Source organism: Schistocerca cancellata, chromosome 2, assembly GCF_023864275.1.
Source record: "Schistocerca cancellata isolate TAMUIC-IGC-003103 chromosome 2, iqSchCanc2.1, whole genome shotgun sequence".
In the NCBI taxonomy this organism is placed as follows: domain Eukaryota; kingdom Metazoa; phylum Arthropoda; class Insecta; order Orthoptera; family Acrididae; genus Schistocerca; species Schistocerca cancellata.
The window spans coordinates 580,554,231-580,581,626 of NC_064627.1; the positions used below are offsets into that span (position 1 = coordinate 580,554,231).

At 39.1% G+C, this 27,396-nt stretch overlaps 1 protein-coding gene across 1 annotated transcript in view; it reads right to left on the minus strand.

Moving 5' to 3' along the window:
* Positions 1 to 27,396, minus strand: part of LOC126162188 (uncharacterized) — a 319,012-nt gene that overhangs the window by 64,924 nt on the left and 226,692 nt on the right. The window contains exons 14-15 of the mRNA XM_049918515.1: positions 8,115 to 8,484; positions 7,863 to 8,038 (exon numbers count right to left, since the gene is read on the minus strand). Of these exons, the coding sequence (XP_049774472.1) occupies positions 7,863 to 8,038; positions 8,115 to 8,484 (546 nt within the window). The remainder of the gene's footprint in view (positions 1 to 7,862; positions 8,039 to 8,114; positions 8,485 to 27,396) is intronic.

The window sequence follows — 27,396 nt, forward strand, 5'->3', positions numbered from 1 at the left end:
ACCTTATGATAAAGCAAGAGATGACGACTGTAAATTATTTTCTAAATGATGATATGATTATTGTGGGGTCTAAGCTAAGCATTAACGCGAAGTCATTTCTTGCAGTAGCAAGGAAAACCAGCCACCCACTTTCCTGCCTACCATAGACATTAATGTTGAATTTCGTGTGAGTGCATTTTGTACTTACAGTTGTTTTTAAAGTGACATCTCATTTTACAAATGTTTCTTATTTCATGTGTAACTGCGCATACGCAAGATTTCCTTTCGCGGAATTAGTTTTGAAGTTTATTGCCTTTATGCTTTTGTTTATTTCTTCCTCTTTATTTACTACAGATTTATTATCCCACTGTTTCTTCACTCTTTGACGACTTAATATGGTTCATTGTATTTATTATGACCTCAGTTAGCATGAAAGATTGTCGTCAACTTGGGCAAGGTTGTTAACATATTATCTGTTCAGAATTAATTTTGTAGTGTTTGCTATCAAAGCTAATTGTGTAACTTTTGAGTTTTATTTTTATTTTGTTGTAGGACCTAGCTCTATAAAAGATCTTTCACTTCTGCAACAACTCTGTACAAGTAGCATGTTCAAGAAGGCAGGTGCTTTGGACTTACGAACAGTCTTTCGCAGGCTCTGTAGCTACATACTTGGAACACTTGAAGGAAATGACCACATTTTGAGGTGTTCCACTTTTCTGGTCAGATGTGCTTCAGGTATTAATCACTGTACGTAGTTACCGTTTGTTATTGTTTGATACCCTTCTGCTAACCATCACCGCCTTGCAATTTTATTTTTATATGCTGTGTTTTCTGACTGAAAATACACAAATCGCATCCACAGACATAAGAAAACTACAAAAAGCCAGATCCACCTGATGCTATAGCTGAAATAACATGAAGACTACGATGCTTGAACTCAACAAAGAGAAATGCGTTGTGGAATGATGTTCTGAGGTAACTCATCTCTTAGAAAGAAAGTATTGATTGCACAGAAGAGAGCAATAAAAATAATATGCGATGTTCACTCACGGAAATCATGTAGGCACAATAACCTTCAAGGAGGTTGGCATTTTAGCTGCACCGTCAAAATACATATATTTGGAAATGACATTCGTCATAAACAGCCCATCACAGTTTGAGAAGAAAAGTTATGTCCATAAGGAGAACACTAGAGGGAAAGAAGATTTTACCCATTATTAAAGCTATCAGTGGCTCAGGAAGGAGTTCAGTATGCAGCAACAAGCATCTTTGATAACTTTCCCAATAACATAAAATGCCTGGCAGGTAGCAAAGTAAGTTTTAAATCGACTTTAAAAATAAAAATGTCTGGCAGGTAGCACAGTGAGTTTCAAATGTAACTTAAAAATCACTTCTCCTGGAGAACTCCTCCTGTTCCATTGATGAATGTGTATTGAAAAGGTGGTAGCCAGAGAAAAAAACATTCTCTTTCCATATCATTTCCATAAAAGAATCATTCAAATGATCTATCGAACATTTAACTAACTGACCAAACCAAAGACTGTTGTACCGACGGTCATACAATAGCACCCAAAAGAAAAACAATTTAAAGCAGCAGCTGGGGATCTGTTCCACCTGCTAAACTGTACGTTGAAATTATTCTGTTATTTAGTGAAGAAGTCGCGTCTTATACACACCCAATTTTCTTCTACTCAAGCTATGTAAACGACCGCAGTACACAATAATAAATTCATTTAATTAAAAGAAAGTGTGCATACTCAAAACGAATAATGTACAATATAGTTTCACAAATTAATTTGAAACCTTAATTCAGTAGTCCCATTTCTGAAGATATTGCACTGCAGTTGAGTCTGTTCTCCTGTTAGTAGCACAGTAATACAACAACTTACATTACTTAGTATGAAGTACGTAATATCCACAGCATAATTGTGCAGTCATTACTTATCAATTTTCAATATTATATTTGATTACGTACACGCCTCAGAAAACCAGTTGTCAGTTACCTTAGCTTCTGTGCTTCAAATTTAGCTTATTTGGTTCTCTTATTGTTATGGATGTTGAGAATATCGTTAACGCCATCGGAATCTAGACAACTTCTTTTCTGAGTCAGTATCATACCTGCCTTACTAAAATTCCTTTCACTTGAGGCACTACTGGCAGGTATACAGAAAACGTCTTTGCTGAGTTTCGACAGGGCACACGTATTTGTTTTTCACATTGACAGAAGTTCTGTGAACTCATCGTTTGGACCCTCCATGTTCATATATTTCTCAACCTCATCTTTCGATTTTGAGGTGGGTGTTCGCCAATTTTGAGATTTTTTTTTTGTGGAAGAAGGCATGAAATCTTTGGCTACGTTCACATCAACAACGTTATTTAACATTTTTCGCACATCTTGATGAAATTTTCTCTTCTTTCTTCGGGAAAAACCAATAGTTCCTTGAAACAGGGATGCAAGAACGTTGCCACGTAATGAATGTCATGTAGTTCATTTAGAACTTTATGTTTTATAAACAGTTTCACCCTTTCATTTAGTACACATTGTCACAGTGTCGGCTCCAGTTTTGGCAGAGACCTACGAGTTTCAAAATCCACGGCACTACAAATGGTAGTGTTGGCTCATTGTCTCCTTCCAAAACGTCTGTGGCCTCTTTGAAAACCTTCAGAAATACTGCTTTCCTTAGTCGCATTCTGATACGACGTCATCATCTCGTGTTTGTTTGAATCACGCAAAACAGTCTCTATTTGATCTTTCTGTGAATGGAATGAGTCTAGCATCATGTACACACTGTTCCACCTGATTTCTACATCATAGTGTAAGGTTTTCTCTAATCTCGCGACTAAGCCAGATCGTTTCATAAAGCCTACAGTTTATGTACAGTCAGGATGTAGTCATACACTGCAGGAATCTCATCCATTAAGAAACCTTCATTGAATGTGTGCCTCAGTGCTTATTAATACAGTGCATCACACATGGGGGTCGTTTGTGTGTTTCTAGTGCTTTCTTGGCGTTAGCTCCCTGATTTGCAACGAAAGTAACCTGTCTTAGTTCCGAGGACGTTATCTGCAACTCTGCCATTTGTTCATGTACTTCCATAATGATATGTTCACCAGTCGTGGCAACATCAGGAGACCTCGTAGTTAAGAGTACACTGTTTTTTCACCAGCTGTGACATAATCGCGTATATGAACAGTGATCCAATACTGTCAAATGTTTTTTAGTTTCCACTTGTCCATCGACTCATCAATGTAGCTGGACGTGACAGTCAGGTAATGGGTCCTACGATAACTGTCTGTCCACAGATCGCACGTCATTGAACACTGGTTTTTACCAATTGCGTGTTTCACTACTGGAATAAGTTCACTCCTGACTTGATCAGCCAATTCCTTCATATGTTGTGGCTATAGTTCTTGGGGAAGGTAGCATGTCTTGGGTAGGCTTACCTTAAATTTTTCCCAACTGGAACTGCCACTCCTTACTCCCACTTCATTTATCAGAATGTACGTCCCATCAGCAAGTTTCTTCAATACAACATCTTTTGTGATGGTAGTCATTGCACTGGTCCCGGTTCAGCAACCACTCATGCTGAGTTTAATCCCATGACAGTTTACTGCCTACCGCTAAGTTATGACAATGCGAGTCTCTCGGCCAGCTCGCGCTCTCACAGTTTCGGGCCGGCACGTGTCCTATTTGACAATCCTCGTCTCAGCTCAGTATCGTAGCGTGACGTCAGTCATCCCCACCTCACGCCTCTGTGCCAGCGATAATGAGCTGCGTACTCAGCGAGAAGCGAGCGAGATTGAGCAGCGTTTTGACGTGCTCTAGTTCTGGGTTCATACAAAAATAATGACAATTTTTTTTTTACTGTATTATGCATGGAAGTGTTATATGGGACAATGTGTGATGCAACTGTTCCTTTATTCTACTGTTCCAATTGTTTATGTTTATTCTCTGAAACTACAAATGTATTAGCTGCTCCATAACGAATGGTGTCTGTTCTGTCACACATGTCCGAGAGAACACGCCACCTATCTATATAAACATACTCTACAGGTTTGCTACTTTCAATTAACAAAGCGAAAGCATACTGCCAAAAGAAAACTGGAGGTATGGGTTTAAGAAGCTGCAACTGACCCAAATGAACTGGATCATATATGATAGGGAGTAGTTGGCAATATACAAAGCAGTCATATACTTCTGTCCACAAATAAAAGCATGACCACTGACTATTTTTACAGATCACAAACCTATTACCTTGACATTCAGAAAGGAGTGTCAGATTATAGACTATAGAGAACTAGCTGTGGGGCAAGCCAAGGACCCATAACTGTTAAATGACACATCCACAGGACAAACTCTAATTCCAGTGTACAAATCTTAAGTTCAAGCAGTGGAGCACCATTTCTTGCGACAAACCATTACCATACATTTTACAGAAGTTCCAAAAGGTGGTCTTCAAGACCATCCATGGCCCCTCTCACCCAGAAGCCAGAGCTCCTATGAGATTACTTACATACTGTTTCCTGTGGACTGCTATGAAGGAAGACACATGCAAGTAGCCAAGTTCCCACATTCCATGCCAATAAAGTAAAGTGGGCAGTCATGTAAATGCTGAGATTGTTAACTTCAAAGGTACACCATTTAAAAAAATGGTTCAAATGGCTCTGAGCACTATGGGACTTAACATCTCAGGTCATCAGTCCCCTAGAACTTAGAACTACTTGAACCTAACTAACCTAAGGACATCACACACATCCATGCCCGAGGCAGGATTCGAACCTGCAACCGTAGCGGTAGCGCAATTCCAAACTGAAGCGCTTAGAACCGCTCGGCCACCAGCGGCCGGTGGTACACCATTTAGATTCATGCACACTCATGTTGTTGATGTAGGACGTCTTCTGCAGTCAGATGGATACAAATACTTATTCAATGCCACAGACAGCTGTATAAGGTGGATGAAGGGAACAGCATTAATAGAAATATCGATGAAACTATGGCAAAAACATTCGTGTATACTTTGATTGCATGCTTTGGGCGTCCTCTCCATGTTATGACACAACCAACTACCGTCCTGCCACAATGGTATGTCAGAACAGTGGCACAGAACCTTGAACATGTTATTAATGTCTCACCAAGAGAAATGGACAGACACAGTACCCTTATGCTGCTAGACCTTCAAACAACGCCCACACTCAACATTACGGTGTCCATGGCAACAATGGTTTATGATGAAACTCTACAGATTCCAGTGGACTACTTAGTAGCAGCATCACTGTCAGATACAGAGGAACTTCCTGAGTTGGTGCTGCAGTTAAAGCACCACTGCATAATATGTACGCTTCCTGCCCTCTTCTCTCCATGGCAACCATCAGGTGACTGAACACAAAGATTTAAAGAGTTGCTCACATGGGATGATGTGAATGGACTTAATCAAGTCGTCCCTACTGCCACCGTACATAGGCCCTTTTCTGGTGTTGAGCAGAGGTATTGATACCATAAACCTATTGTGCAAACGCACGCCATCAAAAGTATCACCTGAACGTATCAAACCAGCATGGATTTTACCTGAAACCACGCTGCGCACCACGCCAACATTCCAAGTACAGGTCCAGGATAGGCAAGTCATGCTTCGCAAACACCAACAGACCACTCTCCACAACAGAAACCATACTGACACAGCAGCTGGCAGTGTCACCATCACCGTGACACTTGACCCACACAACATCCAGTCAGCGGATCGAGTTCAAAGGTCAAGATATCCCTGGTGCCACTTTACTTTAAGTTCAGTTGTTGACATTTTTTCTGTTCTTTTATTCTTATCGATTTGTAACTTTCGTAATCAGTAACAAAGAATTCTTTAAGTTCTGGAATAATGTACAGTCATTTATGCAGATGATTAATGAAGTTACAGAATGTTACATTGTGAGTGTTTCTTCAGAATGCAAAACAATGTTCTAATACTCTGCTGAATGAGGGACAAAGATGTATCTTCCAAAGCACTGACATTAGTTTGTTTTATTTGTTTGAGAGTTGTAAAACAGTGCAACATACAACAACCTACACCAAGCATCACAGACAAACATATATTACATGAATATTTCCATTTCATTCTAGTTCTTAAACTTTGATTTGTGAAGATCATTCACTAATATTTTACCATATAACACTTGTAAAAAAATGGTCAAAAAAATGGTCAATAGATTGCAGTGCAATAAAGCGGCTGGGGTGGATGAAATTAAGTCGGAACTCATCAAATACAGTGGAATGTCAGGTCTTAAATGGCTACACAGGATAATTGAAATGGCCTGGGAGTCGGGACAGGTTCCATCAGACTGGACAAAAGCAGTAATCACACCAATCTTTAAACATGGAAACAGAAAAGATTGTAACAACTACAGAGGTATCTCTTTAATCAGCGTTGTGGGTAAAATCTTCGCAGGTATTGTTGAAAGGAAAGTGCGAGTATTAGTTGAGGACCAATTGGATGAAAATCAGTGTGGGTTTAGGCCTCTTAGAGGTTGTCAGGACCAGATCTTTAGCTTACGGCAAATAATGGAGAAGTGTTATGAGAGGAACAGGGAATTGTATCTATGCTTTATAGATCTAGAAAAGGCATATGACCGGGTTCCTAGGAGGAAGTTATTGTCTGTTCTACAAGATTATGGAATAGGAGGCAAACGTTTGCAAGCAATTAAAGGTCTTTACATGGATAGTCAGGCAGCAGTTAGAGTTGACGGTAAATTGAGTTCATGGTTCAGAGTAGTTTCAGGGGTAAGACAAGGCTGCAACCTGTCTCCATTGTTGTTCATATTATTTATGGATCATATGTTGAAAACAATAGACTGGCTGGGTGAGATTAAGATATGTGAACACAAAATAAGCAGTCTTGCACATGCGGATGACTTAGTTGTGATGGCAGATTCGATTGAAAGTTTGCAAAGTAATATTTCAGAGCTAGATCAGAAATGTAAGGACTATGGTATGAAGATTAGCATCTCCAAAACGAAAGTAATGTCAGTGGGAAAGAAATATAAACGGATTGAGTGCCAAATAGGAGGAACAAAGTTAGAACAGGTGGACGGTTTCAAGTACTTAGGATGCATATTCTCACAGGATGGCAACATAGTGAAAGAACTGGAAGTGAGGTGTAGCAAAGCTAATGCAGTGAGCGCTCAGCTACGATCTACTCTCTTCTGCAAGAAGGAAGTCAGTACCAAGACTAAGTTATCTGTGCACCGTTCAATCTTTCGACCAACTTTGTTGTATGGGAGCGAAAGCTGGGTGGATTCAGGTTACCTTATCAACAAGGTTGAGGTTACGGATATGAAAGTAGCTAGGATGATTGCAGGTACTAGTAGGTGGGAACAATGGCAGGAGGGTGTCCACAATGAGGAAATCAAAGAAAAACTGGGAATGAACTCTATAGATGTAGCAGTCAGGGCAAACAGGCTTAGATGGTGGGGTCATGTTACACGCATGGGAGAAGCAAGGTTACCCAAGAGACTCATGGATTCAGCAGTAGAGGGTAGGAGGAGTCGGGGCAGACCGAGGAGAAGGTACCTGGATTCGGTTAAGAATGATTTTGAAGTAATAGGTATAACATCAGAAGAGGCACCAATGTTAGCACTGAATAGGGGATCATGGAGGAACTGTATAAGGGGGGCTATGCTCCAGACTGAACGCTGAAAGGCATAATCAGTCTTAAATGATGATGATGATGATGATGATGATGATGATGATAACACTTGTAATTATGAACATATGATTATACACAGGCATTGTGTCCATTTTTAAAGAGGTAATAAATTGTGGCAGAATAAAGAAGATTGATCAGTACTATTGTTAACTATTAATACAAATGATTTGGATGAATTATACTCACCCTGTGTGGAAACTCCATTACTCGAAAGGACTTTCTGTGAACATGGATCATTCCTAATTTGAACAGGAAGATTCTTATTCTTTCCTTCCATGTGTTGTTCTTTCGCTGAAGTAACTTTCCCATAAATGTCTATTTTGAACAGTTGACCATTTGGTTGAATTTCAACAAAGAGCAATCTATAAAAGGTTAGTTAAATAAATATGGCAGAATTATCATGCATAAAATGAATTATTTAATTTTGTTTTCACTTACCTGAGGACACTTTTTAATGTCGGTTGTGGCTGGAAAATAATATTAACAGATGATTTTTGTTTCACTGTTACCACCAAGTGTTTTGGTTCAACTTGTATAATGTCATCGTGAACTTCCTTGAAACGCTCATCAACTATCTTAAGAGACAGATTCAGTGGCATTGCTCCATCATTTTTTAAAGAAAAAGACTGTGTCACCCTCTGACCAACATCACACACCAAGTTGATAGGAAGACTTTTCCTTAATAACAGCAATCTAGTGCGGGCAACGTGTCCTAGTAAACCTAACTTTTGAAGAATCTTCCTTTCAGTAGAAGGTAAATTCAGCAAAACTTTCAGTTCACTTGACAACTCAACAGTTTCTGTCCGTGCTGAAACAAATACACGTAAATATTTAAGTATATCAAATCTCAAATTTAGAGCTTCTCAGATATTTAATATTAAAGACAGCACGTACAGCACTGCTGTCATCAACTATGCAGAGGAAAAATTCATGTTTCTGTTATATTTTGATACTTACCAACAGATGCAAAAGATGATTTGGAATTGTACAAAGCAGAAAGCCAAACAAAGGTCTTTTTCCCCTTAAATTATTAATGGTAGCTTTCTGAATTAAAATAGATCTGAAACCAGTTTGACGTGTCTGTTCAGCGTGTATATTTGAGATGATAACAGATACAAAAACATGGTAATTAAAAAGAACCAACCACAACTGCATATAGGCTACTGCCAGCTCCCACCCAGGTAGGAATTCATGTACCCTTGCTGTTTGCACTAGTATAATTGCATTGTCATATGTGACAATCTTTCAAAGTGTGTATGCATAGTATGTCTGAGATGGGTCATGGGAACCAGCCCAGTATTTACCTCAGTGAATGTGGCAAATCACCTGAAAACCACATCCAAACTGGCTGGCACACTGACCCCTGTTGCCAATCTATAAATTCATTAAAGGGCTGAAATGCCTCCCTGTTTTACAGCAGCAGGCACTTTAGTGCACTTAGCTGCTTGGGCTCATTAAAATCTCCATGTTTCCACTAATTAAATGAAGAGATATTTTTCATTATGGGAAAGGAAAATAAATTTTAAACAGTAATTAATACCATGAATACATTTACAACCCTTTAACATTCAATTACATGACAGAGCGGGTGCATGTGTGAACTGTGAATTAATCCTCTTCTACAAAAGAAAGAGAATATGAGTCACTATGTTGAGTATGTTCTTTTTCCAAGCTTGTCAGTGTCTCACTAAAACACATGAAATAAAGAAATTTTTCTGAAAGTTTCCAATGAATAAGCAGTGACACGACCTAACCAGAATAAAAATAATTACTATCATCCTAATAGCATGTACGAGAGTAAGTCAATTATTATCCGCAATCTAGTTACATTTTTGTTTATTTTGGTAGTACTGCTGTTTTATGTTGATGATGCATGCTTTGTTTATTTGTTGTTATATCTTTGCAATTTTCAAGTTACTAGTTTAGTTTTGTTATCACTGCCGTTTTGTTAATCGTGGCTGCTCTGCTGTCTATTTGCACCAAAGAACAGCAACATTCAGGGATCCGTTTTTTTGTGGTCGGAAGGCATATCGGGGCTAATATTCATCGAAGACTTTCGGTACAGTATGGGAACAGTGTTTTGCCACAGCGAAGTGTTTACGAATGGACTGAAAAATTTCGAAATGGTCCCACAAGTGTTACGCACAATGGAGGAGCCGGACAACTGTTTACCGCCACATATGAAGAAACCATTCAGCGTTCACGTGCAATGATTCTCTTACACAGACGATTAACTACTGACGAAGTGGCATGGCACATCATCTGCGAATTAGTCACAGTTCTGCCTACAAAATCATCCACAACAGACTTGGGTTTCATACAGCTTGTGCAAGATGGGTCCCAAAACACCTGACACAACTGCATAAACAAACACGCTTCGACATCTGCAAAAAATATTTAGATCGCTATGGTAACACAGGGGACAGCTTTTTAGACAGGATCATTACTGGTGATGAAACATGGATACATCATTACGAGCCGGAGAGTAAATGGCAGAGTATGGAACGGAAACATCCAAATTCGCCTTGCAAGAAAAATTCAAGACCCAAATCTGCGGGAAAACTTATGCTTACAGTTTTTTGGGACACGAAAGGTCCAGTACTGAAACATTATGGGGAAAGGGACACAACAGTAAACAATGTACATTACAGTGAGATGCTTACTCCCAGGCTAAAGTCTGCAATTCGAAGCAAATGCCGAGGATTGCTGTCAAAAAGTGTTGTGTTGTTGCACGACAATGCCCGTCTGCATACTGCTGCCCTTCACTGCTGAAACACTCCAGAAACTCAAATTTGAAGTACTGGATAATCCTCCATATAGTCCCAATCTTGCCCCTTCTGACTATCACTTGTTTGGTCCACTCAAACAGGCATTAAGGGGCCGTCGATTTGCCTTGGACGAAGCAGTGAAAGAAGTGGTGCATTTCTGGCTCACAGCTCAACCAAGAAACTTCTTTTATAAGGGCATCAGGAAGCTTGTACAAAGATGGACCAGTGTGTTGAAACGAAGGAGACTATGTCAAAAAATGTTCTTGTAAGTTTCTTATTTGATTACAATAAAATTTTATAACTACTTTGCGGATAATAATTGACTTACCTTTGTAATAGCCCACATGCCTTAACAACAGATGCAGTTCCTTGTGGTATAGACTACACAAGATTCTGGTTGAAGGAAGAAATCAATGATTAACCATGCCTGTCATAAAATGGTTCAAATGGCTCTGGGCACTATGGGACTTAACTTCTAAGGTCATCAGTCCCCTAGAACTTAGAACTACTTAAACCTAACTAACCTAAGGACATCACACACATCCATGCCTGAGGCAGGATTCGAACCTGCGACCGTAGCGGTCACGCGGTTCCAGATTGTAGCGCCTAGAACCGCATGGCCACCCATGCCAGCCATGCCTGTCATAACCTACACTTGTCAACAAAAGTGAAACAATCCCATATGATGGTCTGCAGTGATCCACAGGATTCTTAGGAGTAGCATGGGAACATGCTGCTACTATTATACTCTTAGGCCAACTGAAGATGTTCGTAAGTGTATAAAAAGCTAGAGAATTTCCACTGTGTGCATTTTGATTTTGGTTGTGCAGAGATGATGTGAGAAGTGTGAGCACAAAATGTCTGTAACATGTAATGCTGCCACAAGTCTTCACTTGCTGTGGGGAGGTGGCATTTATACTTTGGAATTGCAGCTTGCCAGTGTTTTGGAAGGTACAGAGCAAACACTTCTGTCTACAATGACAAGACTCAGAAAAAGTTGAAAGAAGCCAAGGAGAAACGACATTTTCTTACGCACTTCACTTCAGATACATTGTTCCAAGTAACAAGAGATTTGTCACCTAATGTTGTAAACATTAAATACAAGAATTACCAATACAGAAGAAGTCTCTAAAAAGGCAGTTATTTTGTAGAGAGTTGGCATAGACATGAGCTCTCTTGACAGTACTTGATGCACTGCACATGGAAAGAAAGTCACATGGTACAAGGAGTGGCACAGCATAGCAGGCCCACAGCTTCAAGAAACTATAAGAATGCAATTGTAAGAAAATAATCAAGACGAATGTGCTCAAGAACAATGTCAGGGTGACTCATCATTAGTGAAATTCATTTGGTTACAACCTGTAACCAAAGATCCTTTCATTTCACGCCAGGCTTGTTGTTTCATGTAGACTTACAGATTTTTAATAGTAGCATTAGCAGCAGATGGCTTTTCAGATCATTCCAGATCTTTGGACAATACTGTCTGTTCCCCCTGCCACGCACGCACAATTTTTGCCTAATATCCTGGAGAATTCACATCCTGGGAAGGCAGGAGTCATTGTTATCATTTAATCAAAACCACTCCAGTTGGCAATTAAGCTGCACTTCATTTTTGCAGTTAGTTTCAACTAACTGATTAAACATTTTCAAGTAGGTGAAAGAATTTTATTTAGTTTCCTTAGATCCAAAACAACAAAGATAATAGCACAGGAATTTGAAACTGATTCACAAATGAATCAAAACTGATAAGACAGATAAAAAACAGGTTAACTGACAGAAAGGTTTCATTTAACTAATGAGCCATCATCAGTTGTGGAAGAATCCTCCCACCTGAATATAACAGCAGGTTACCAATCTGCAAAGTCCCACATATTAATAGTGCTGGTAGTATTTTAATACTCAATAAGGTGGTGGGGTAAAGCACGGAAACTCACTGTCCAGCAAGTAAATGAAGCCATTACAAATCAAAATGTTTATCCTTTCTGATATGTTTGCTGATGGCAGAACAAAATACTTCCATGTAGCAATGATTGAACAAGTTTATTTATGAAAGATTAACAGTATGTCTAATCAGATGTGGATTGAAACACAGCATAAAATACATCACTTCGTGAAACAGCACCCTAGTACTTCTGACAGTTGACAGCTGATTACATTGTCATAGAGTCTAACTTGATTAAACACATACTTTACTTTTACAAAGTCACATAAGGAGCAAAACTGTCCACATCTGGAGTGTTGTGATTTGAAAGTTGAATAGGAATAAATTTACAAGTCCACAAGCCTGCATATAACAGAGTAGCTCTTTTCTTTGGTGAGAAGGCTGCATAAACTTAGTCCACAGCTGGCAGCTCCAAGGGTCTCGAAGTCAGACGTGAATGACAGCAATGTCGCGGAGACGGCTCTTGAGTGAGAATCTTGACTGATGGAATCCTTGCTGAATTGGCACCTGGCTCAGGAAACCTCACTCTGAGCGAACTGATCTGATGTGGCCTGATCACTGCTCTAAATATCACTTAGCACTAGGATACAGCTAGACCTATATTCAATCTTGTGTCTTGCAGAAGAGAACAGGTCCGTTCGGCCTGTAGTCTCCACTGGCGCTTGGGTTGCTGGGTTGTGGACGGTCAGAGCAAGGCTGCCAATCTTCTGGAAACTTGTCCTCTATGTGTTAGGTACCTTGCAAGCAATGATGTGGTGATGGTTTCTGAAACCACAGACATTAAGCCTCGGTACAGCACCTTCAATGAAAAGGTCCAGTTGAGAACATCAGAAGAGCGCTACAGATCTCACATTGCACCTGCACACTCTCTATCTAGTAGTAGTCCCCATGAACTCAACATTATATGCACTTCACAAATGTGCATAATGATTCGTCTGACCAGATGATTAATTTAAAGTCAACATTTGCTGTATCTTTGCCAACTGTAATTAGATATGTTTGTTAACATAAACAGGCAAAGGGCTGTTGGATGTCACTTTTCCACATATTTATATGACAGAAGTGAAACAGGTAGGGAAGAAATTGTATAGACACCCTGCAGCAAATTCTGCCTTGTATCAAAGCAGCTTTCATCTGTGAGCTTAGATTGACAATGACAGTCTAATTTATCAAGACCATCTTGCTGTCACAGTTCTGACTTGAAGCAGGAATACACCTGTCACATTAGCCACTGTCTTCAGACATACCAAAGGTCTTCATAAGAACAATCATGGTCCATGCCTGCTCCACTGCACCCATGTTACCTAAGTCACATAGTGAAGGAAACATGTATTTACTGCACCATCTCCACATGCAAAACTGTTAGTTTGTCATCACTTTTTAAGCACTTGGCACCATCTCCACTGTGTTTCATATTATATATAGGTGCCTGAAGTTTGTGTTAGTGTTGAGATTCCAGATCATTATTTTGTATAACGAGATTATGGGTGTAAATATTCATAATGTCTTAATAATTCATACTCCTGTAGCGAACAGCGCTTGTTTAACAACTTCTCACTTCCAGTAAAATGTAGTACAATCCTTCTTGGTTAGGTTTTACTTGGTGAACAAATGTTGCCCTGTGTCCAGCAGAAATCAATACCAGCAAATTTTATTGTATTGGCAAGACTTTGTTCTTTGCATCACATCCCAAATTTGGGATTGTTATTGGAGTGTGTCCATCTGCCTTACAAGAAATTAATCACTTGGTTTCATGTTGTAAGAACTGTGATTTTTAAAGAGATTTCTTAAAATTTACTATATGTCACATTATTTTTGATTTGTTCTCCTCCTGCTCCCCGTCGTCGTCGTTCAGCCCAAAGACTTGTTTGCCACAGCTCTTCACACTAGTGTATCTAGTACAAGCCCCATTACTTTTGCATAGCTATGCAAACAACATCCATCCGAAATTGATTCCCATTTCAAACTGTTGACATCTAGAACTTTAACCCCCACACCAGTTCACTTCATTTAAAAAAACACCCCCCACAACCTCTTGTTTGTCTGTACTGTTTTTATCATCCACACTTCAGTTCCATAGAACAAATACTTTCAAGATATACTTACTTACATCTTACATTCAATATTTCACCAGGCACAAGATATGCTCAACGTCCAGGCTATTACTGATGCAGTAGCAGCACCAGAGTGAACTTTTTAGGCACAATTAATATCAACACTGTGCTGAAAACAAGTAAACTTAAACAGCTGATTTACACGCTCAAATCTTAGCAATCCAGAAACATGCTCATGCTCTCAGTCATAGTGAGAAAAAAAGAAATCCTCAGAGTAGAAGACTTGAGAAATACTAAAGGAAACAACAGACAAGGTTCTCAAACACAGTGTAAAAATCTTATTAGGCAATTTTAATGTACAACTTGGCATGGAGAAGAAATACAGATCAAGAGTGTGATTTCATCCAGTGCATCAGAGGACAAATAAGAATGAAGAATCTCTAATAAGCTTCTGTACTCATTTGAACTGAGTCTTATGCCTACAAGGTTTACGAGACCTCTTCGCAAAAAAGAAAACCTAGAGGTCACCTAATTCAGTACTAGGGGAATTCCATGTGGCATTTTCTATAAAGAATACGCACGAGATTCAAAATGTTAGAGAACAGAAAGGAATTGCCGTTTCAGATCACTACTTAACAAATATCAAAATTAGGTTCCAAACAAACAGATCCAGACCTAACAGGAAACTATTTCGAAGAGTTTATACAGACTCCCTGAAGGAAAATGCTGAGGTTTTCGCTTGTGACATACAAGAAATACTAGAACAAAATTCCAAGGAGTGGCCAGGCTTTGAAGACATTACAAACATCGGCCTTGAAATTAAAACACACAGATGGTGGAACATAACATGTAATGGAACTACACGAACCAAAGTATGGAATCACTGGAATGGGTGCCAAATAGCTGAAAGATCGGAGTCCTTCCAGAAGATACAAAAATCACTTTAAAAAACAATTCATAACAAAAGCAGATTCATAGAAATAGGCGAGAAAAACAACACCCAAAATTTCTACAAGACTCACAAGAGGACTTATCTGGCAATATATCACGAGAACTGTGTTTTTCTCATATTAGTGGGTAACTAGAACAAACAATACAGGAAACTGCACAATATTAGGTGATTACTTTCAAAATTTATTGAACTGTGATACTGCATTGGAAAAATTGCATTTTGAAAAACTTGTACCAAATCCAGACACTCATCTGCCAACAATTCAAGAAACAAGAGACCATTCAATCACTCAAAAATAGAGTGCCTGGAGAGCATTGTATAGCTACAGAAATGTTACAAACAGGAGATGACTTCATAAGAATTCATGCACTTTTAGCAGAAATATAGAAACTGAAATGATTCCAAAGGACTGGAAGAAAGCTATTATACAGCTGTTACACAAAACGTGATAGAGCAGACCCCAATGACTACCGAGTGAAGCGTACAGCTCATTTTTCATATGGTTTTGAAGCTCATTTTGATTGCTTGATTAATTGTCAAGTCTTTAGGTAGGACCGATAACTGCATCCATTCATTGGTAGGAACATATAAAGTCAATTCATTTGGTTGCAATTAGGACGTTTTGTTTAATACAACTGAATATCAAAAGAAGTACAAATACAAGGTGTATCAAAAAGAATCATCCGATTTAAAAAAATAATAACTATTACATTATCTGAGATATGTGCACCAACAGCATACTGATGGAAAGAGCAAACATTCGAGTTTTACATGGTTCCTGCTAGGTAGTTCAGTTCCAATAAAAGCTCTTTGTAAAGGTGACAAACTAATGTGTGGAGTTCTGCAATTTTGTTCTTAGCAAGATGGAGGAAGACAATTTTCTTCCAAGCTTAGTGTTTAGTGACGAGGCAACATTCCATTTAAATGAAAAGGTGAACCGTTATAATGTGAGAATATGGGGTGGGGAACAACCTCATGAAGTTGTACAACATGAGAGGGACTCTCCAAAATTTAATGGGTTTTGAGCAGTTTCATGGGAAAAGGAGTATGGTCCGTTTTTCTTTGCTGAGAAAACTGTTACAAGAAGTACATATCTTGATATGCTTGAGAACTTTCTTTTACCACAGTTGGAGACTGATTCAAACGACTTCATTTACCAACAGGATGGGGCACCACCACACTGACATCTGGAAGTGCGGGAATGTTTAAATCAAAGAATTATGGAATGATGGATTGGCTGCACTGGACCAAATGATTCAGCCTTATATTACTGGCCTCAAAGGTCACCAGACCTGACTGTATGTGATTATTTCTTGTGGAGGTTTATAAAAGACTGTTTATGTCTTATCAACAACAATGAATGAACTGAGATATTGCGTAACAGCAGCTGTGGAAGCTGTAACTCAAGAGCATTAATTGGCATTGATTGGTTATTAAAGTATAAAGTAAAACTAGATTTTGATACTAAAGTACTATATTTGAATAATGAAGATCCTATGTATGGTGTGCCCTTTTAAAGTAAACTGTCTAGTAGATGATAATGCCTTTTAAAGTAAACTGTCTAGTAGATGATAATGAGTTGTCTTTAGTTGCTACTGCTCAAATATTGAATAATGATAAAGCAGCAGGAAATCGTTATGAACTAAATGAGCAAATAAGGATCAAAACCGAAGAATCTGTTCTGCTAACAGAACAAAAAACAACAACATGATTTATATAGGATTACATTCAAACATAGTGACTTTTTTGTGATAAACCAGAAGTAAAGGGTAAATATGTTTGTCAGTTTAAGATAAAAGATAATGAATCATTCTTTTGCAAACCATAACCATTTCCAATATATGCATATAATAACCTTTTATAAGTATTAACCCTTAGTTGGTAACAGTTGATAATCTGATCTGATATTTTGATTATGTTTCTGTCATGGACTGAACTTATTATTGGAACAAATAGAAATATCACAGCAGACAATTGGTTTTCCTCCACTGAATTAAGTAAGAAGCTGATGAATAACAAGTTGACATATATTGGAATTCATAAATCCAACAAAGGAGAAGTTCCAGAAGAGTTTCTTCTAGACCCAAAGAAAGAAGAGGGCTCCAGAATTGATGGTTTCAGTAAAGATCTTACACTATTGTCTTTTGTTCCAATAAAATCTACGGAAGTTATGACGCTTTCTTCAATGCACCACTCTGCGTATATCAATGAAAAAAGCAACAAACTAAAAATTATTCATTTCTATAATGCCACAAAATCTGGCGTATACACTCTAAACGTGAAATGCAGCAACTACTCAGCTGACCACCAAACGAGGAGGTGGCCACTGGCAATGTGAGCTGCGTAAATGTCTATGACATGAATTTACCTAAGGGCACAACGTCAAGATTTGAGTTCATGAAGAGCATTGGAATGAGCTCCATCAGTAGACATACACAGAGAAGGCTCCAGATTCCAAACTTACCGGATGAACTTAGGAAAACTATTTCAAATATTTTTGGTAAAGAGCAGTGAGATGGTCATCCACCAAAAAGGCAACAAATAGACATTTTAGACATGAGAAAAAAACTGTTGTTACTGTCCCTACACATCCAACACAATGATTGCATGCAAGTGTGTGAAATATGATAAAACCAGTTGCTCCATGAAAATATATAAAATATATGCAGAAAGTTTGTAATTTTTTTCTTTACTTCCATGTATATCAAAATATCTGAGAAAACATGTCAACTTGACAAACTTCTTCATTGGAAACAATGTTTCATTTTTTGAATTTTTCAAAAGAATAATAAAGTTTATAAACTATTTCATGAAGAAAAGATGTATAATTTTTAAATATTTTAATGCAAATTATGATTTAAACACAGTAAAAATATTAGTATTAATATTTCATCAGGCTTTTAAACTGCTATTTATTTTCGATATCCACTAAAGTAGGTATAAATTGCAAACTTTGGTAATCTTAGTCTCCCATACAGATGTTACCATTAGCACACATTTTTTACATGTTACCAAGTAAGGTTTAAGAAAGCCGCAGAGGGGTGAGCTTGTCCAGGAGGGAGGACATTAAACAGACACACAGAAGCAGAAAGACAGGGACCTACGAGTACCGATGAGTTGTTAGCCAAGTTTGAGCAAAGAAAGTATCTGATGGCTAGATACTGGTAGATAAGGTTACATGAGAATTCACAAAAAATACTGCATTCCTGTGTGATGGGAAATCATATCACTTTAGAGTATTATCCTTTGGATTAATCATTTCTGTATCAGAGTTCATACAAGCTCTGAATGAAGCACTAGATAAAAAGAGTTATTACAAGAATTAATAATTTATTTGAACGATATGATTTTTTATCCAAAATGAGGAAAGAACCTTGTACATTATTAACTAAAACATTACACAAGTTTTTTTGAGAAGGGCATCACAGCTTAGTGAAACTGCATTTTGGAAGAGAAGAATTCGAACTTTTAGGATATAAGACCACACACAGGAAGAATAAGAGCCATCAAAGACTGCCCTGAAATGTAAAACAGTTACATTCGTTTCTGGGATTGGCTGGATTTTATAGTTGTTACATACAGGGTCAAATGATGAACTATCTCGGAGTACTGTCATTATTAAAACAATGCACTAAATGGGTATGGGATGAAGGAGTATCAGAAGCATTTCTTAACATTAAACAAGCATTAGTAAATGAATTGATTTTGAAACATATTGTGAGACTGTTACAAGACCATGCTGATTCTTGGTGCAGCATCTCATGATTAATCCAATACCTTCTAATTAATTACTCTTCCTGCATCACTGTCGTGTGTTATTTCCCGTGTCTTCCTGTGCCACATGAACTTTTATCTCATCCTACGAACCTGCCCCCCCCCCCCCCCTTTTCTCCCCACCAATCCAGTTTGCACATACTAATTTCACCTAACTAGTCACATCTGCCATCCCCCTCTTCAGACTTATCCAACCTTATCCTCCAACAATCTTCATTACAATCTCTCTATTTTTTCTTTGATCTCCTTGTGACATAATGCCACTTTTGTTTGGTTTTTGCCTTTCACTTTCAGTCTTCTCCCTCAGATTTCGTCTTGTACCCCCTACTCCATCCATTTCATCCTTTTTGTGACTTTTCCCACATGTTCGGGAGTATTTTTGCAAATATTTTTTGTACATACTTCTACATTATTTATTATGCATTTTTATCCACTACCATGGATCTTTGCCCCTTTCACCTGCATCAATACAGAAAAGTTTCCTTATCCCTAGCCAGAACCCAGTCCCACATAGCATTCCTGTATTGTTTCTTGTCTCACGGAATCCCCCCAAATGACCTTACCAGAAAATTACCCATCTCCAGCTGCCACCCTTCCTCCCACAATGGCCTCAATTTTTTCAGATTCTGCCAGTCCTTAACCCTCACCAACACAGTCCTCCAGAACCATATCAATCAGGTCCAAACCTCCTTGCAATACCTCCTCTACATCCGTCAAATTCTCCTGCTATGCAAACCCAAATTCCTGGATCCCATATACACACCGAAACCCTTGCCCTGTAGGAACTAGAGCAACATGCACAATGCCACCTCAAAAAACTCTCCACCCTGTTCGCTTCCTGCTCCCACCTTGGACTACCACTATCCACCATCTTTACAACAACCCACAAACCTCCCCCACATCCCCCTCTCAGCTGACAAACACTGCCTTGCAGACCTACTATATTCACCTCACCCTCAAAAACTCCCACCACCATACACAATGAGGAACCCAATGAGACCTGAAATACAGTCATGAACCTTTCTCCCACAAGCATTTGCTCTTCGAAAGTATCAGTCCTTTCCAAAGGTTCACCTTTTGCCCCACTCCCAAATTAAAATTATGCAGGACTTGTTAAAGACCTTCTCTCCTTCTTCCAGTTCCTACAGTGGAAAAACTTTTTCACCACAAACCCTACCAATAAGACTCAACCAAAGATCAATGTTGAAGCATGGTTGACTCAGTTCACACGTCCATCCAACTGTGATCTCCCAACCCCCCCCCCCCGCCCCCCCCCCCTCAAGCCACCCCCTGCTAACTATCCAGAATTTCTCAACCTCAGACCTTGCCTCACCATCATTCCCCAAATTCCCCAACAAGCAAACTAACCTTACATCCGCACAAAAAGAGAACCATAATCCTTCACCTAAAAACTGATCCCAACCATGTACTCCTATCCGCTAACAAAAGCTCTACCACTGTTATTTTGAACCACAAGGATTACTCTGCCTGCTGTCAGATTCATCCATGTACAATCCCTGCCACAGTGACCACACTCCAGAAATCCAGCAGGATCCCTGTCTCTCCTCTACACCTTAGGCCCATCCCAGAACCACTCCCCACAGACCATCTCTCTCCTTACCCATATCACTCCCCGCACTCCTACCTTCCACATGCTTCCTAAATTCCAAAAACTGAACCACCCAGGATGTTCCATTGTGGCCAGTTACCATGCTCCTACTGAGAGAACCTCTGCTCTCATAGGCCAACACCTTCAGCCTATTACCTACAAACTACACTCCTATATAAAGACACCAACCATTTGCTCCATTGACTCTTCACAGTTCCTGTTCCTTTACCACACGGTGCCCAGCTTGTCACTATTGATGCCGCCTCCATTTACATTAATTTACGTAATACACATCGGCTTACCGCTGCTGAACACCACCTTTCCGAAGGCCCAATAGATTCCAAACTTATAACCTCCTTCCTAATCACCATGATCAACTATATCCTCACCCACATTACTTCTCCTTTGAAGGCATTCTCTACAAACAAATCCAAGGTATGGCTATGAGCATTCACATGGCACAATCCTATGCCAACCTAGTCAAGGGCCATAACAAGTAATTCTTCCTCAATGCCCCGAATCCCAAACTCCTCACCTGGTTCAGATTCACTGATGACATTGTCATGATCTAGACTGAGTGTGAGGACACCCTATTCACATTCCTCCAGAACCTAAACACCTTCTCCTCCCCTACTGGTTCGCCTGGTCCTACTCAACCCAACAAGCCACCTTCCTCGATGTTGACCTTCACATCAAAGATAGCTACAACATCAGTACTTCCATCCATATCAAAGCTACCAAAGACCAGCAATATCTCCACTTGAGCAGCTGTCACCCATTCCAAACCAAGAAGTCTCTTTCACACAGCCTAGCCACCGGTGACTGTCATATCTATAGTGACGAGCAATGGTAAATACCAATGGTCTCAACGATGCTTTCGCACACTGTAATTACCCTCCCAAACTTGTACAACAAAAGATCTCCCATGCCTTATCTCTCCAGTCAACCTCCAAGTCCCAAAGTCCCACTGTCCGGCCACAGAGCAGCATTCCCCTCGTGATTCAGTACCATCTAGGACTGGAGAAACTAAATCACACTATGCACCTAGGTTTAGACTACCTTTCGTTGTGCTCTGAAATGATGAACATCCTACTCACTATCCTTCCCACCCCTCCCACAGGGGTACTCAGTTGCCCACCAAACCTACACAGTATCCTCATCCATCTCTACACAACCCCTGCTCCCAACCCCTTGTCTCATGGCTCACATCCCTTAAACAGACCTGGATACAAGACCTGTCCTGTGCATCCCCTCACCACCACCTACTCCAGTCAGGTCACGACCATCACCTAGCCCATCAAAGGCAGGGCTACCCAAGAAACCAGTTACATGATCTACAAGCCAAGCTGCAACCACTGTGCTGCATGACAACCAACAAGCTGTCTGTCCGCATGAATGTCCACCGAATAACTATGGCCAAGAAATAGCTGGACCACCCCCTTGCTAATCAGACAGCCCAACACGACATTCTTCATTTCAATGACTGCTTCACGGCCTGTGCAATTCTGGATCCTTTCCACCAGCACCAGCTTTCCTGAACTGTGCAGGTGGGAACTCTCCCTGGAGTATATCCTACATTCCCGTAACCCTCCTGGCATAAACCTTCATTATCATTGTCCTTATCTTCTAACCCCTTCACTGTTCCCATTCCAGAACTACATAGTCTTCTATTCCACCTCTGCACGTACAGCCTTTTTACGTTGCACCTTTTCTGCTAACCCACTACTCTCTGTCTAACCTCCCAACTACACCTAGCTGCCCTAACGTCTCCCCCCATCATCCCTGTATACTCCCACAAGCGGCATTTTACCATCCCCGCCCCTATCCTGCTATCCTTCTGCCTCGCCACTCCAGCCTCCTCCTTATCCCCACCACCTGGTTGCATCTCCCATCATGGGCCACTGGTTACAGTGTGGCCTCAGCAGCCACAGGCTGTAGTTATATGTGTGTGAGTTGCATTTGCGTGAATTTGTGTGTGTACGTTCCATCTGTAACGAAGGTCTTTTTGACCAAAAGCTCATTTTTTTACAGTCCTTTTTTTTGTGCTTGTCTGTGATACAGCATCTCCAATATATAGTGAGTATCAGCTACCCTTTTCATAAAATTGTTACATTCCATCCTGTGATGAATCAGGTCTTCAAGTTAGCAACTGATGTTTCTGAGCTTGGTACTGCAGACAAACTATTTCAAGGTGAGTGGAATCCTGAGTTAGGTAACCACAGAACACTAGCTTTTGCTAGCAGACTCAATGAACATGAACTTAATTAAATAGCGATAGAGGAGTTGTTAGCTGTTATATGGTCTGTACAAAAATTTCAAATGCACAGTCTGGGATCCAACATAGCAATATATACATATCACAAGGTCTCAGCTTTCCTCATGGAAAGGTCAATGCAATGGATATTATTCCTACAGCAACATCAAATAGAAGTTAACTATACAAAAGGGCCATAAAAAATAGTACCAGATGCGTTATCATGACTACTTTCAGGCATGAGTAAAATAAAAGAAATGGAGGAACCAGAGTTACTCATATTTTTTTCATTAATTTCTTGATGATAACATGGTGCCCAGCGACTCTAAAAGAAATTCCTTGAGTTTTTAAGACCAATATTTTATTTTTGCAGAGCCGTATTGTGCTTAGTCCCTAACTTATTTTGATCAATTTTAAGACAAAATCTACAAATTTGGTCAATGTATAGGAACATAATTGAGATTATAATACGGAAAAAACCTCTGAATGAACATGGTTTATTTTAACCAAGAAACAAACATATTAGGAGCTGACAGCAGAATAAAGATTAAATGTAATTTGAATAAAAAATTACAGGAAAAGTAGAATGAGACTCAAAGTAAGTGAAACATTATTAATAAACATTTATGTTACGAGCAACCAGCTGTTGGGAAGATGCAGATACATAAACAAAGAGCATTACCGTATTTACTTGAATCTAAGCCGCACTTTTTTTCCGGTTTTTGTAATCCAAAAAACCGCCTGCGGCTTAGAATCGAGTGCAAACTAAGCAGAAGTTCTGAAAAATGGTGGTAGGTGCCGCCACAACCAACTTCTGCCGTCGAATATATGTAGCGCTACACAGGCATGCTTTGCAGGCACAAAGATAAATACTGGAGCCAAAACCTCTGAGTCAGTAAATAAATTTAAAAAAAAAAGAAGTGGAAGACGAGCTTAGCTCTGCCCAGAGTTTCGACCACTGCATTTTCATACATTATCCAACGAAGTAAATAAAAATTCCGTATTGTTCATCTTCGAATGTAGCAGCATTTCAATGTACTATGAAAATCCGACTGGCAAGACTGGGATGTTTGTCAATAAGGCCAACTCTACATTTTTTTTTCCTACCTGTGAGAAGAGATGGTTGCTAATAGGAACTTTTATGAATTGTGAATCACATGCAGTATTCTCTTCACCATAAGAATAATACAAATATAAACATTTTGCCATGTATTCTTTCGTGTTTGCTACTATCAAATGGACCAATAAATGAATGAATGAATTTAAACCCTGTCTGCCTAATAAACTACGAAACTAGTGTGAGACAACTGCAAACGCGGAAGAATATACATATCATGCCATGTTTATATTCGTATTATTCTTATGCCTAATAGTGATACAGTCAGAAATGAAGCACGGCAATTGACTAGATTTTTAAATCTAAGATGACTCTAATTTCTGTGCAGAATGTAATGTACAAAAGAGGCGTCTGCAAAGATTTTCAAACGGCGAAAAATTTTAGCTGAACTCTCGTGCATAACATCTTCTATGATACACAGTCTATTATTTGGTTCTTGTTTTACATTATTAAAGAAAGCAGCAGTGTAAGTAACAACAAATAGCAGTCTCTTGCCATTGTTTCGCTAATGAGACAATTCCTATATATATTTTTTTTTAATCGTAAGCGACGGTAGCGCGCACAAAAGCAAGCCATGCCGTGAGTGGCGACAGGTCGTAAACACACATTATCAGAATGCGACAACAATGCATGACACAGTACAATAATGCATTTTCAGCTTAGAGTGACGTAAACACCTATAACAAAGAGAACAGCACTTACCAGATCGAAGAAAAATAAGCAATCGATTCAAACCAGACGAAGCACGTGAAAAAGGAAGGGTAGCCGTATAAATACGGACGGAGCACCTGGCGCATAGCAGTGGCTACTTAACTGCTAAGCTTACGACTCGAACCAAACTACTGTAACTGTATCGTCATTAATTCGATCTAAATTGTGTCTCATATTACAATGGACCAACTTTGTTTCGATTTGGAGGTGCGGCCTAAAACTTCTCTCTCCCTTGAAATTTGAGTCTCAAATTTAAGGTGCGGCTTAGATTCAGGAAATTTTTTTTCCCTTGATTTCAAGTCTCATTTTTCAGGTGCGGCTTAGATTCGAGTGCGGCTTAGATTCGAGTAAATACGGTATATATTTCAGTAAAAAAGTTACACTTTTTACAAAGAAAGCCAAGAATAAAATACAAATACAAATTCAGCAAAATGATTATGGAAGAACTAGCAGTATACTAGTCTGATAAGAACATATACATTAAATGACGTCACAAGCAGGTAGTTTTTAGTGATAGAACTACTTCAATCTCAGAAACCTCCTTCTCAGCATTTTCCATGAGTTTTGTTTTCATATTACTTAGCACTCTTAGCTTTTCTCTACTCACTTCCTCGTCTCTTTCATTTTCTTTTGAGGATTTCCCAGCTGATTGATTCTCTGTTCGATTTCACTGTACCTACCAGGTGCATTTCAGAAGCTGTGCATTAACTGCTTTGTGACAGTTACCTCCTGTGACCTAGACTGCACCATGACCAGCACGAACAGCTATGAAAGAGGCCTCAGTCACATTTTTGATCAGAATAGATTTGCCAGAATACTTCTTTGAAGGTTGGCAGTGCTATGGAAGAGATTTTAAAAAAAAACTTGTTAAATCCCTTCACATTTTGATGTCCACTCTCAACACCAGTTATCATAATCCAGAACAGCTTGTTGCAAAAATGATCCCCATCAAATTCTTTGACAACTGCCTTTATTGACACAATTTCTACCAGATTTTGGAACTCAATGGCAATGGCATCAGCTTTATGAGCACCAATGTGATCTAAGGTAGTAAGTTGTGTCAATGCTATCCCTGTCTGTCTTTCCTCTTAGTCAGTATAACTTGCCACTTTTGGGTCTAAACATGGAATGTCCTTCGTAAAGGAGTATGTCAGGGACAATTTATACAGAATTTTGGATGCCATACTCTTCATAATTTTAAGACGCTCCTTCCGGAACACCAAGATATCTCCCTCTGATATGTCACACTGACCCAGAGTTTTTTGGTTCAGTACCTGATGTCCACTTTCTGAGGTTGTAACTAATTAATGTTGTCATTCATCTCTATTTTGATGCTAGTCTGTTTCTGCAAACTTCTTGTTTGACAAATTTTCTCATTAAGTAGTATGTAACTGTGCTATGGCTGGTGATAAAAAAATGCATCAAAATATTATAATCTAGTAACAGAAAATACGTTTTAAATAATCAGTCCACAAGAAAGAGATGTCTCAGTATGGAATACTTCTTAATATATGAGTAATGACAGAGTTATAGGATACAGAAGGAGGAGACAGGAAAGTGGTGTTTTATATAGTTGGTATGGTCACTACACTGGAGAAAACTTCAATGTTAGAAATGGTACCGTATTTTATGGACTAAAAAGGTAAACTTTTTTTCTTCGAAAAAATGCCTCCAAAATTCAGGTAGGTCTTCTGCTCAAAATCAATATAAAATGTCCAGTGTTTGATTCAATATGCCCACCAGTCATAAAAATGGCCGTATATTTGATGCCACGGAAAACCTATCTCTACCTGGCAATGTTGATTTCAACTTGCAGCAGCAGTGCACCAGTACGATTAACGTGAATCGCAGAGATTCAGAAGCTTGCTAAAACTGTCTCCCACCCGACCCACCATTACAAACCTGAAATACTGTCTAGCCTATGATGCTTCATTGCAGTCCACAGACAGTGAACTTGAATTGAAAGTTATTTGTGTTATCAGTAACAGTACAATATTATTGTTAGCGGCTAGTTTTATAATGGAAGAAAATAAAAGGTATTTATATGATGCGGCCTCGGAGGGTATAATATGAACATCAACAAAAGCAATACAAGGACAATGGAATCTAGTTGAATTAAATCAGGTGATGCTGAGGAAATTAGATTAGGAATTGAGACACCTAAAATAGTAAATGAATTATGCTATTTGGGGAGCAAAACAATTTATGATTGTCGCAGTAGAGAGGATATAAAATGTAGACTGGCAATGGCAAGGAAAGCGTTTCTAAAGAAGAGAAACTTGTTAACATCGAGTATAGACTTAAATGTCAGGAAGTCATTTCTGAACGTATTTGTGTGGAGTGTAGCCATGTATGGAAGTGAAACATGGACGATAAATAGTTTAGACAAGAAGAGAATACAAGCTTTCAAAATGTGGTGCTACAGAAGAACATTGAAGAAGATTAGATGGGTAGACCACATATTTAATGAGGAGGCATTGAATAGAATTGGGGAGAAGAGAAATTTGTGGCACAACTTGACTAGATGAAGGGATCAGTT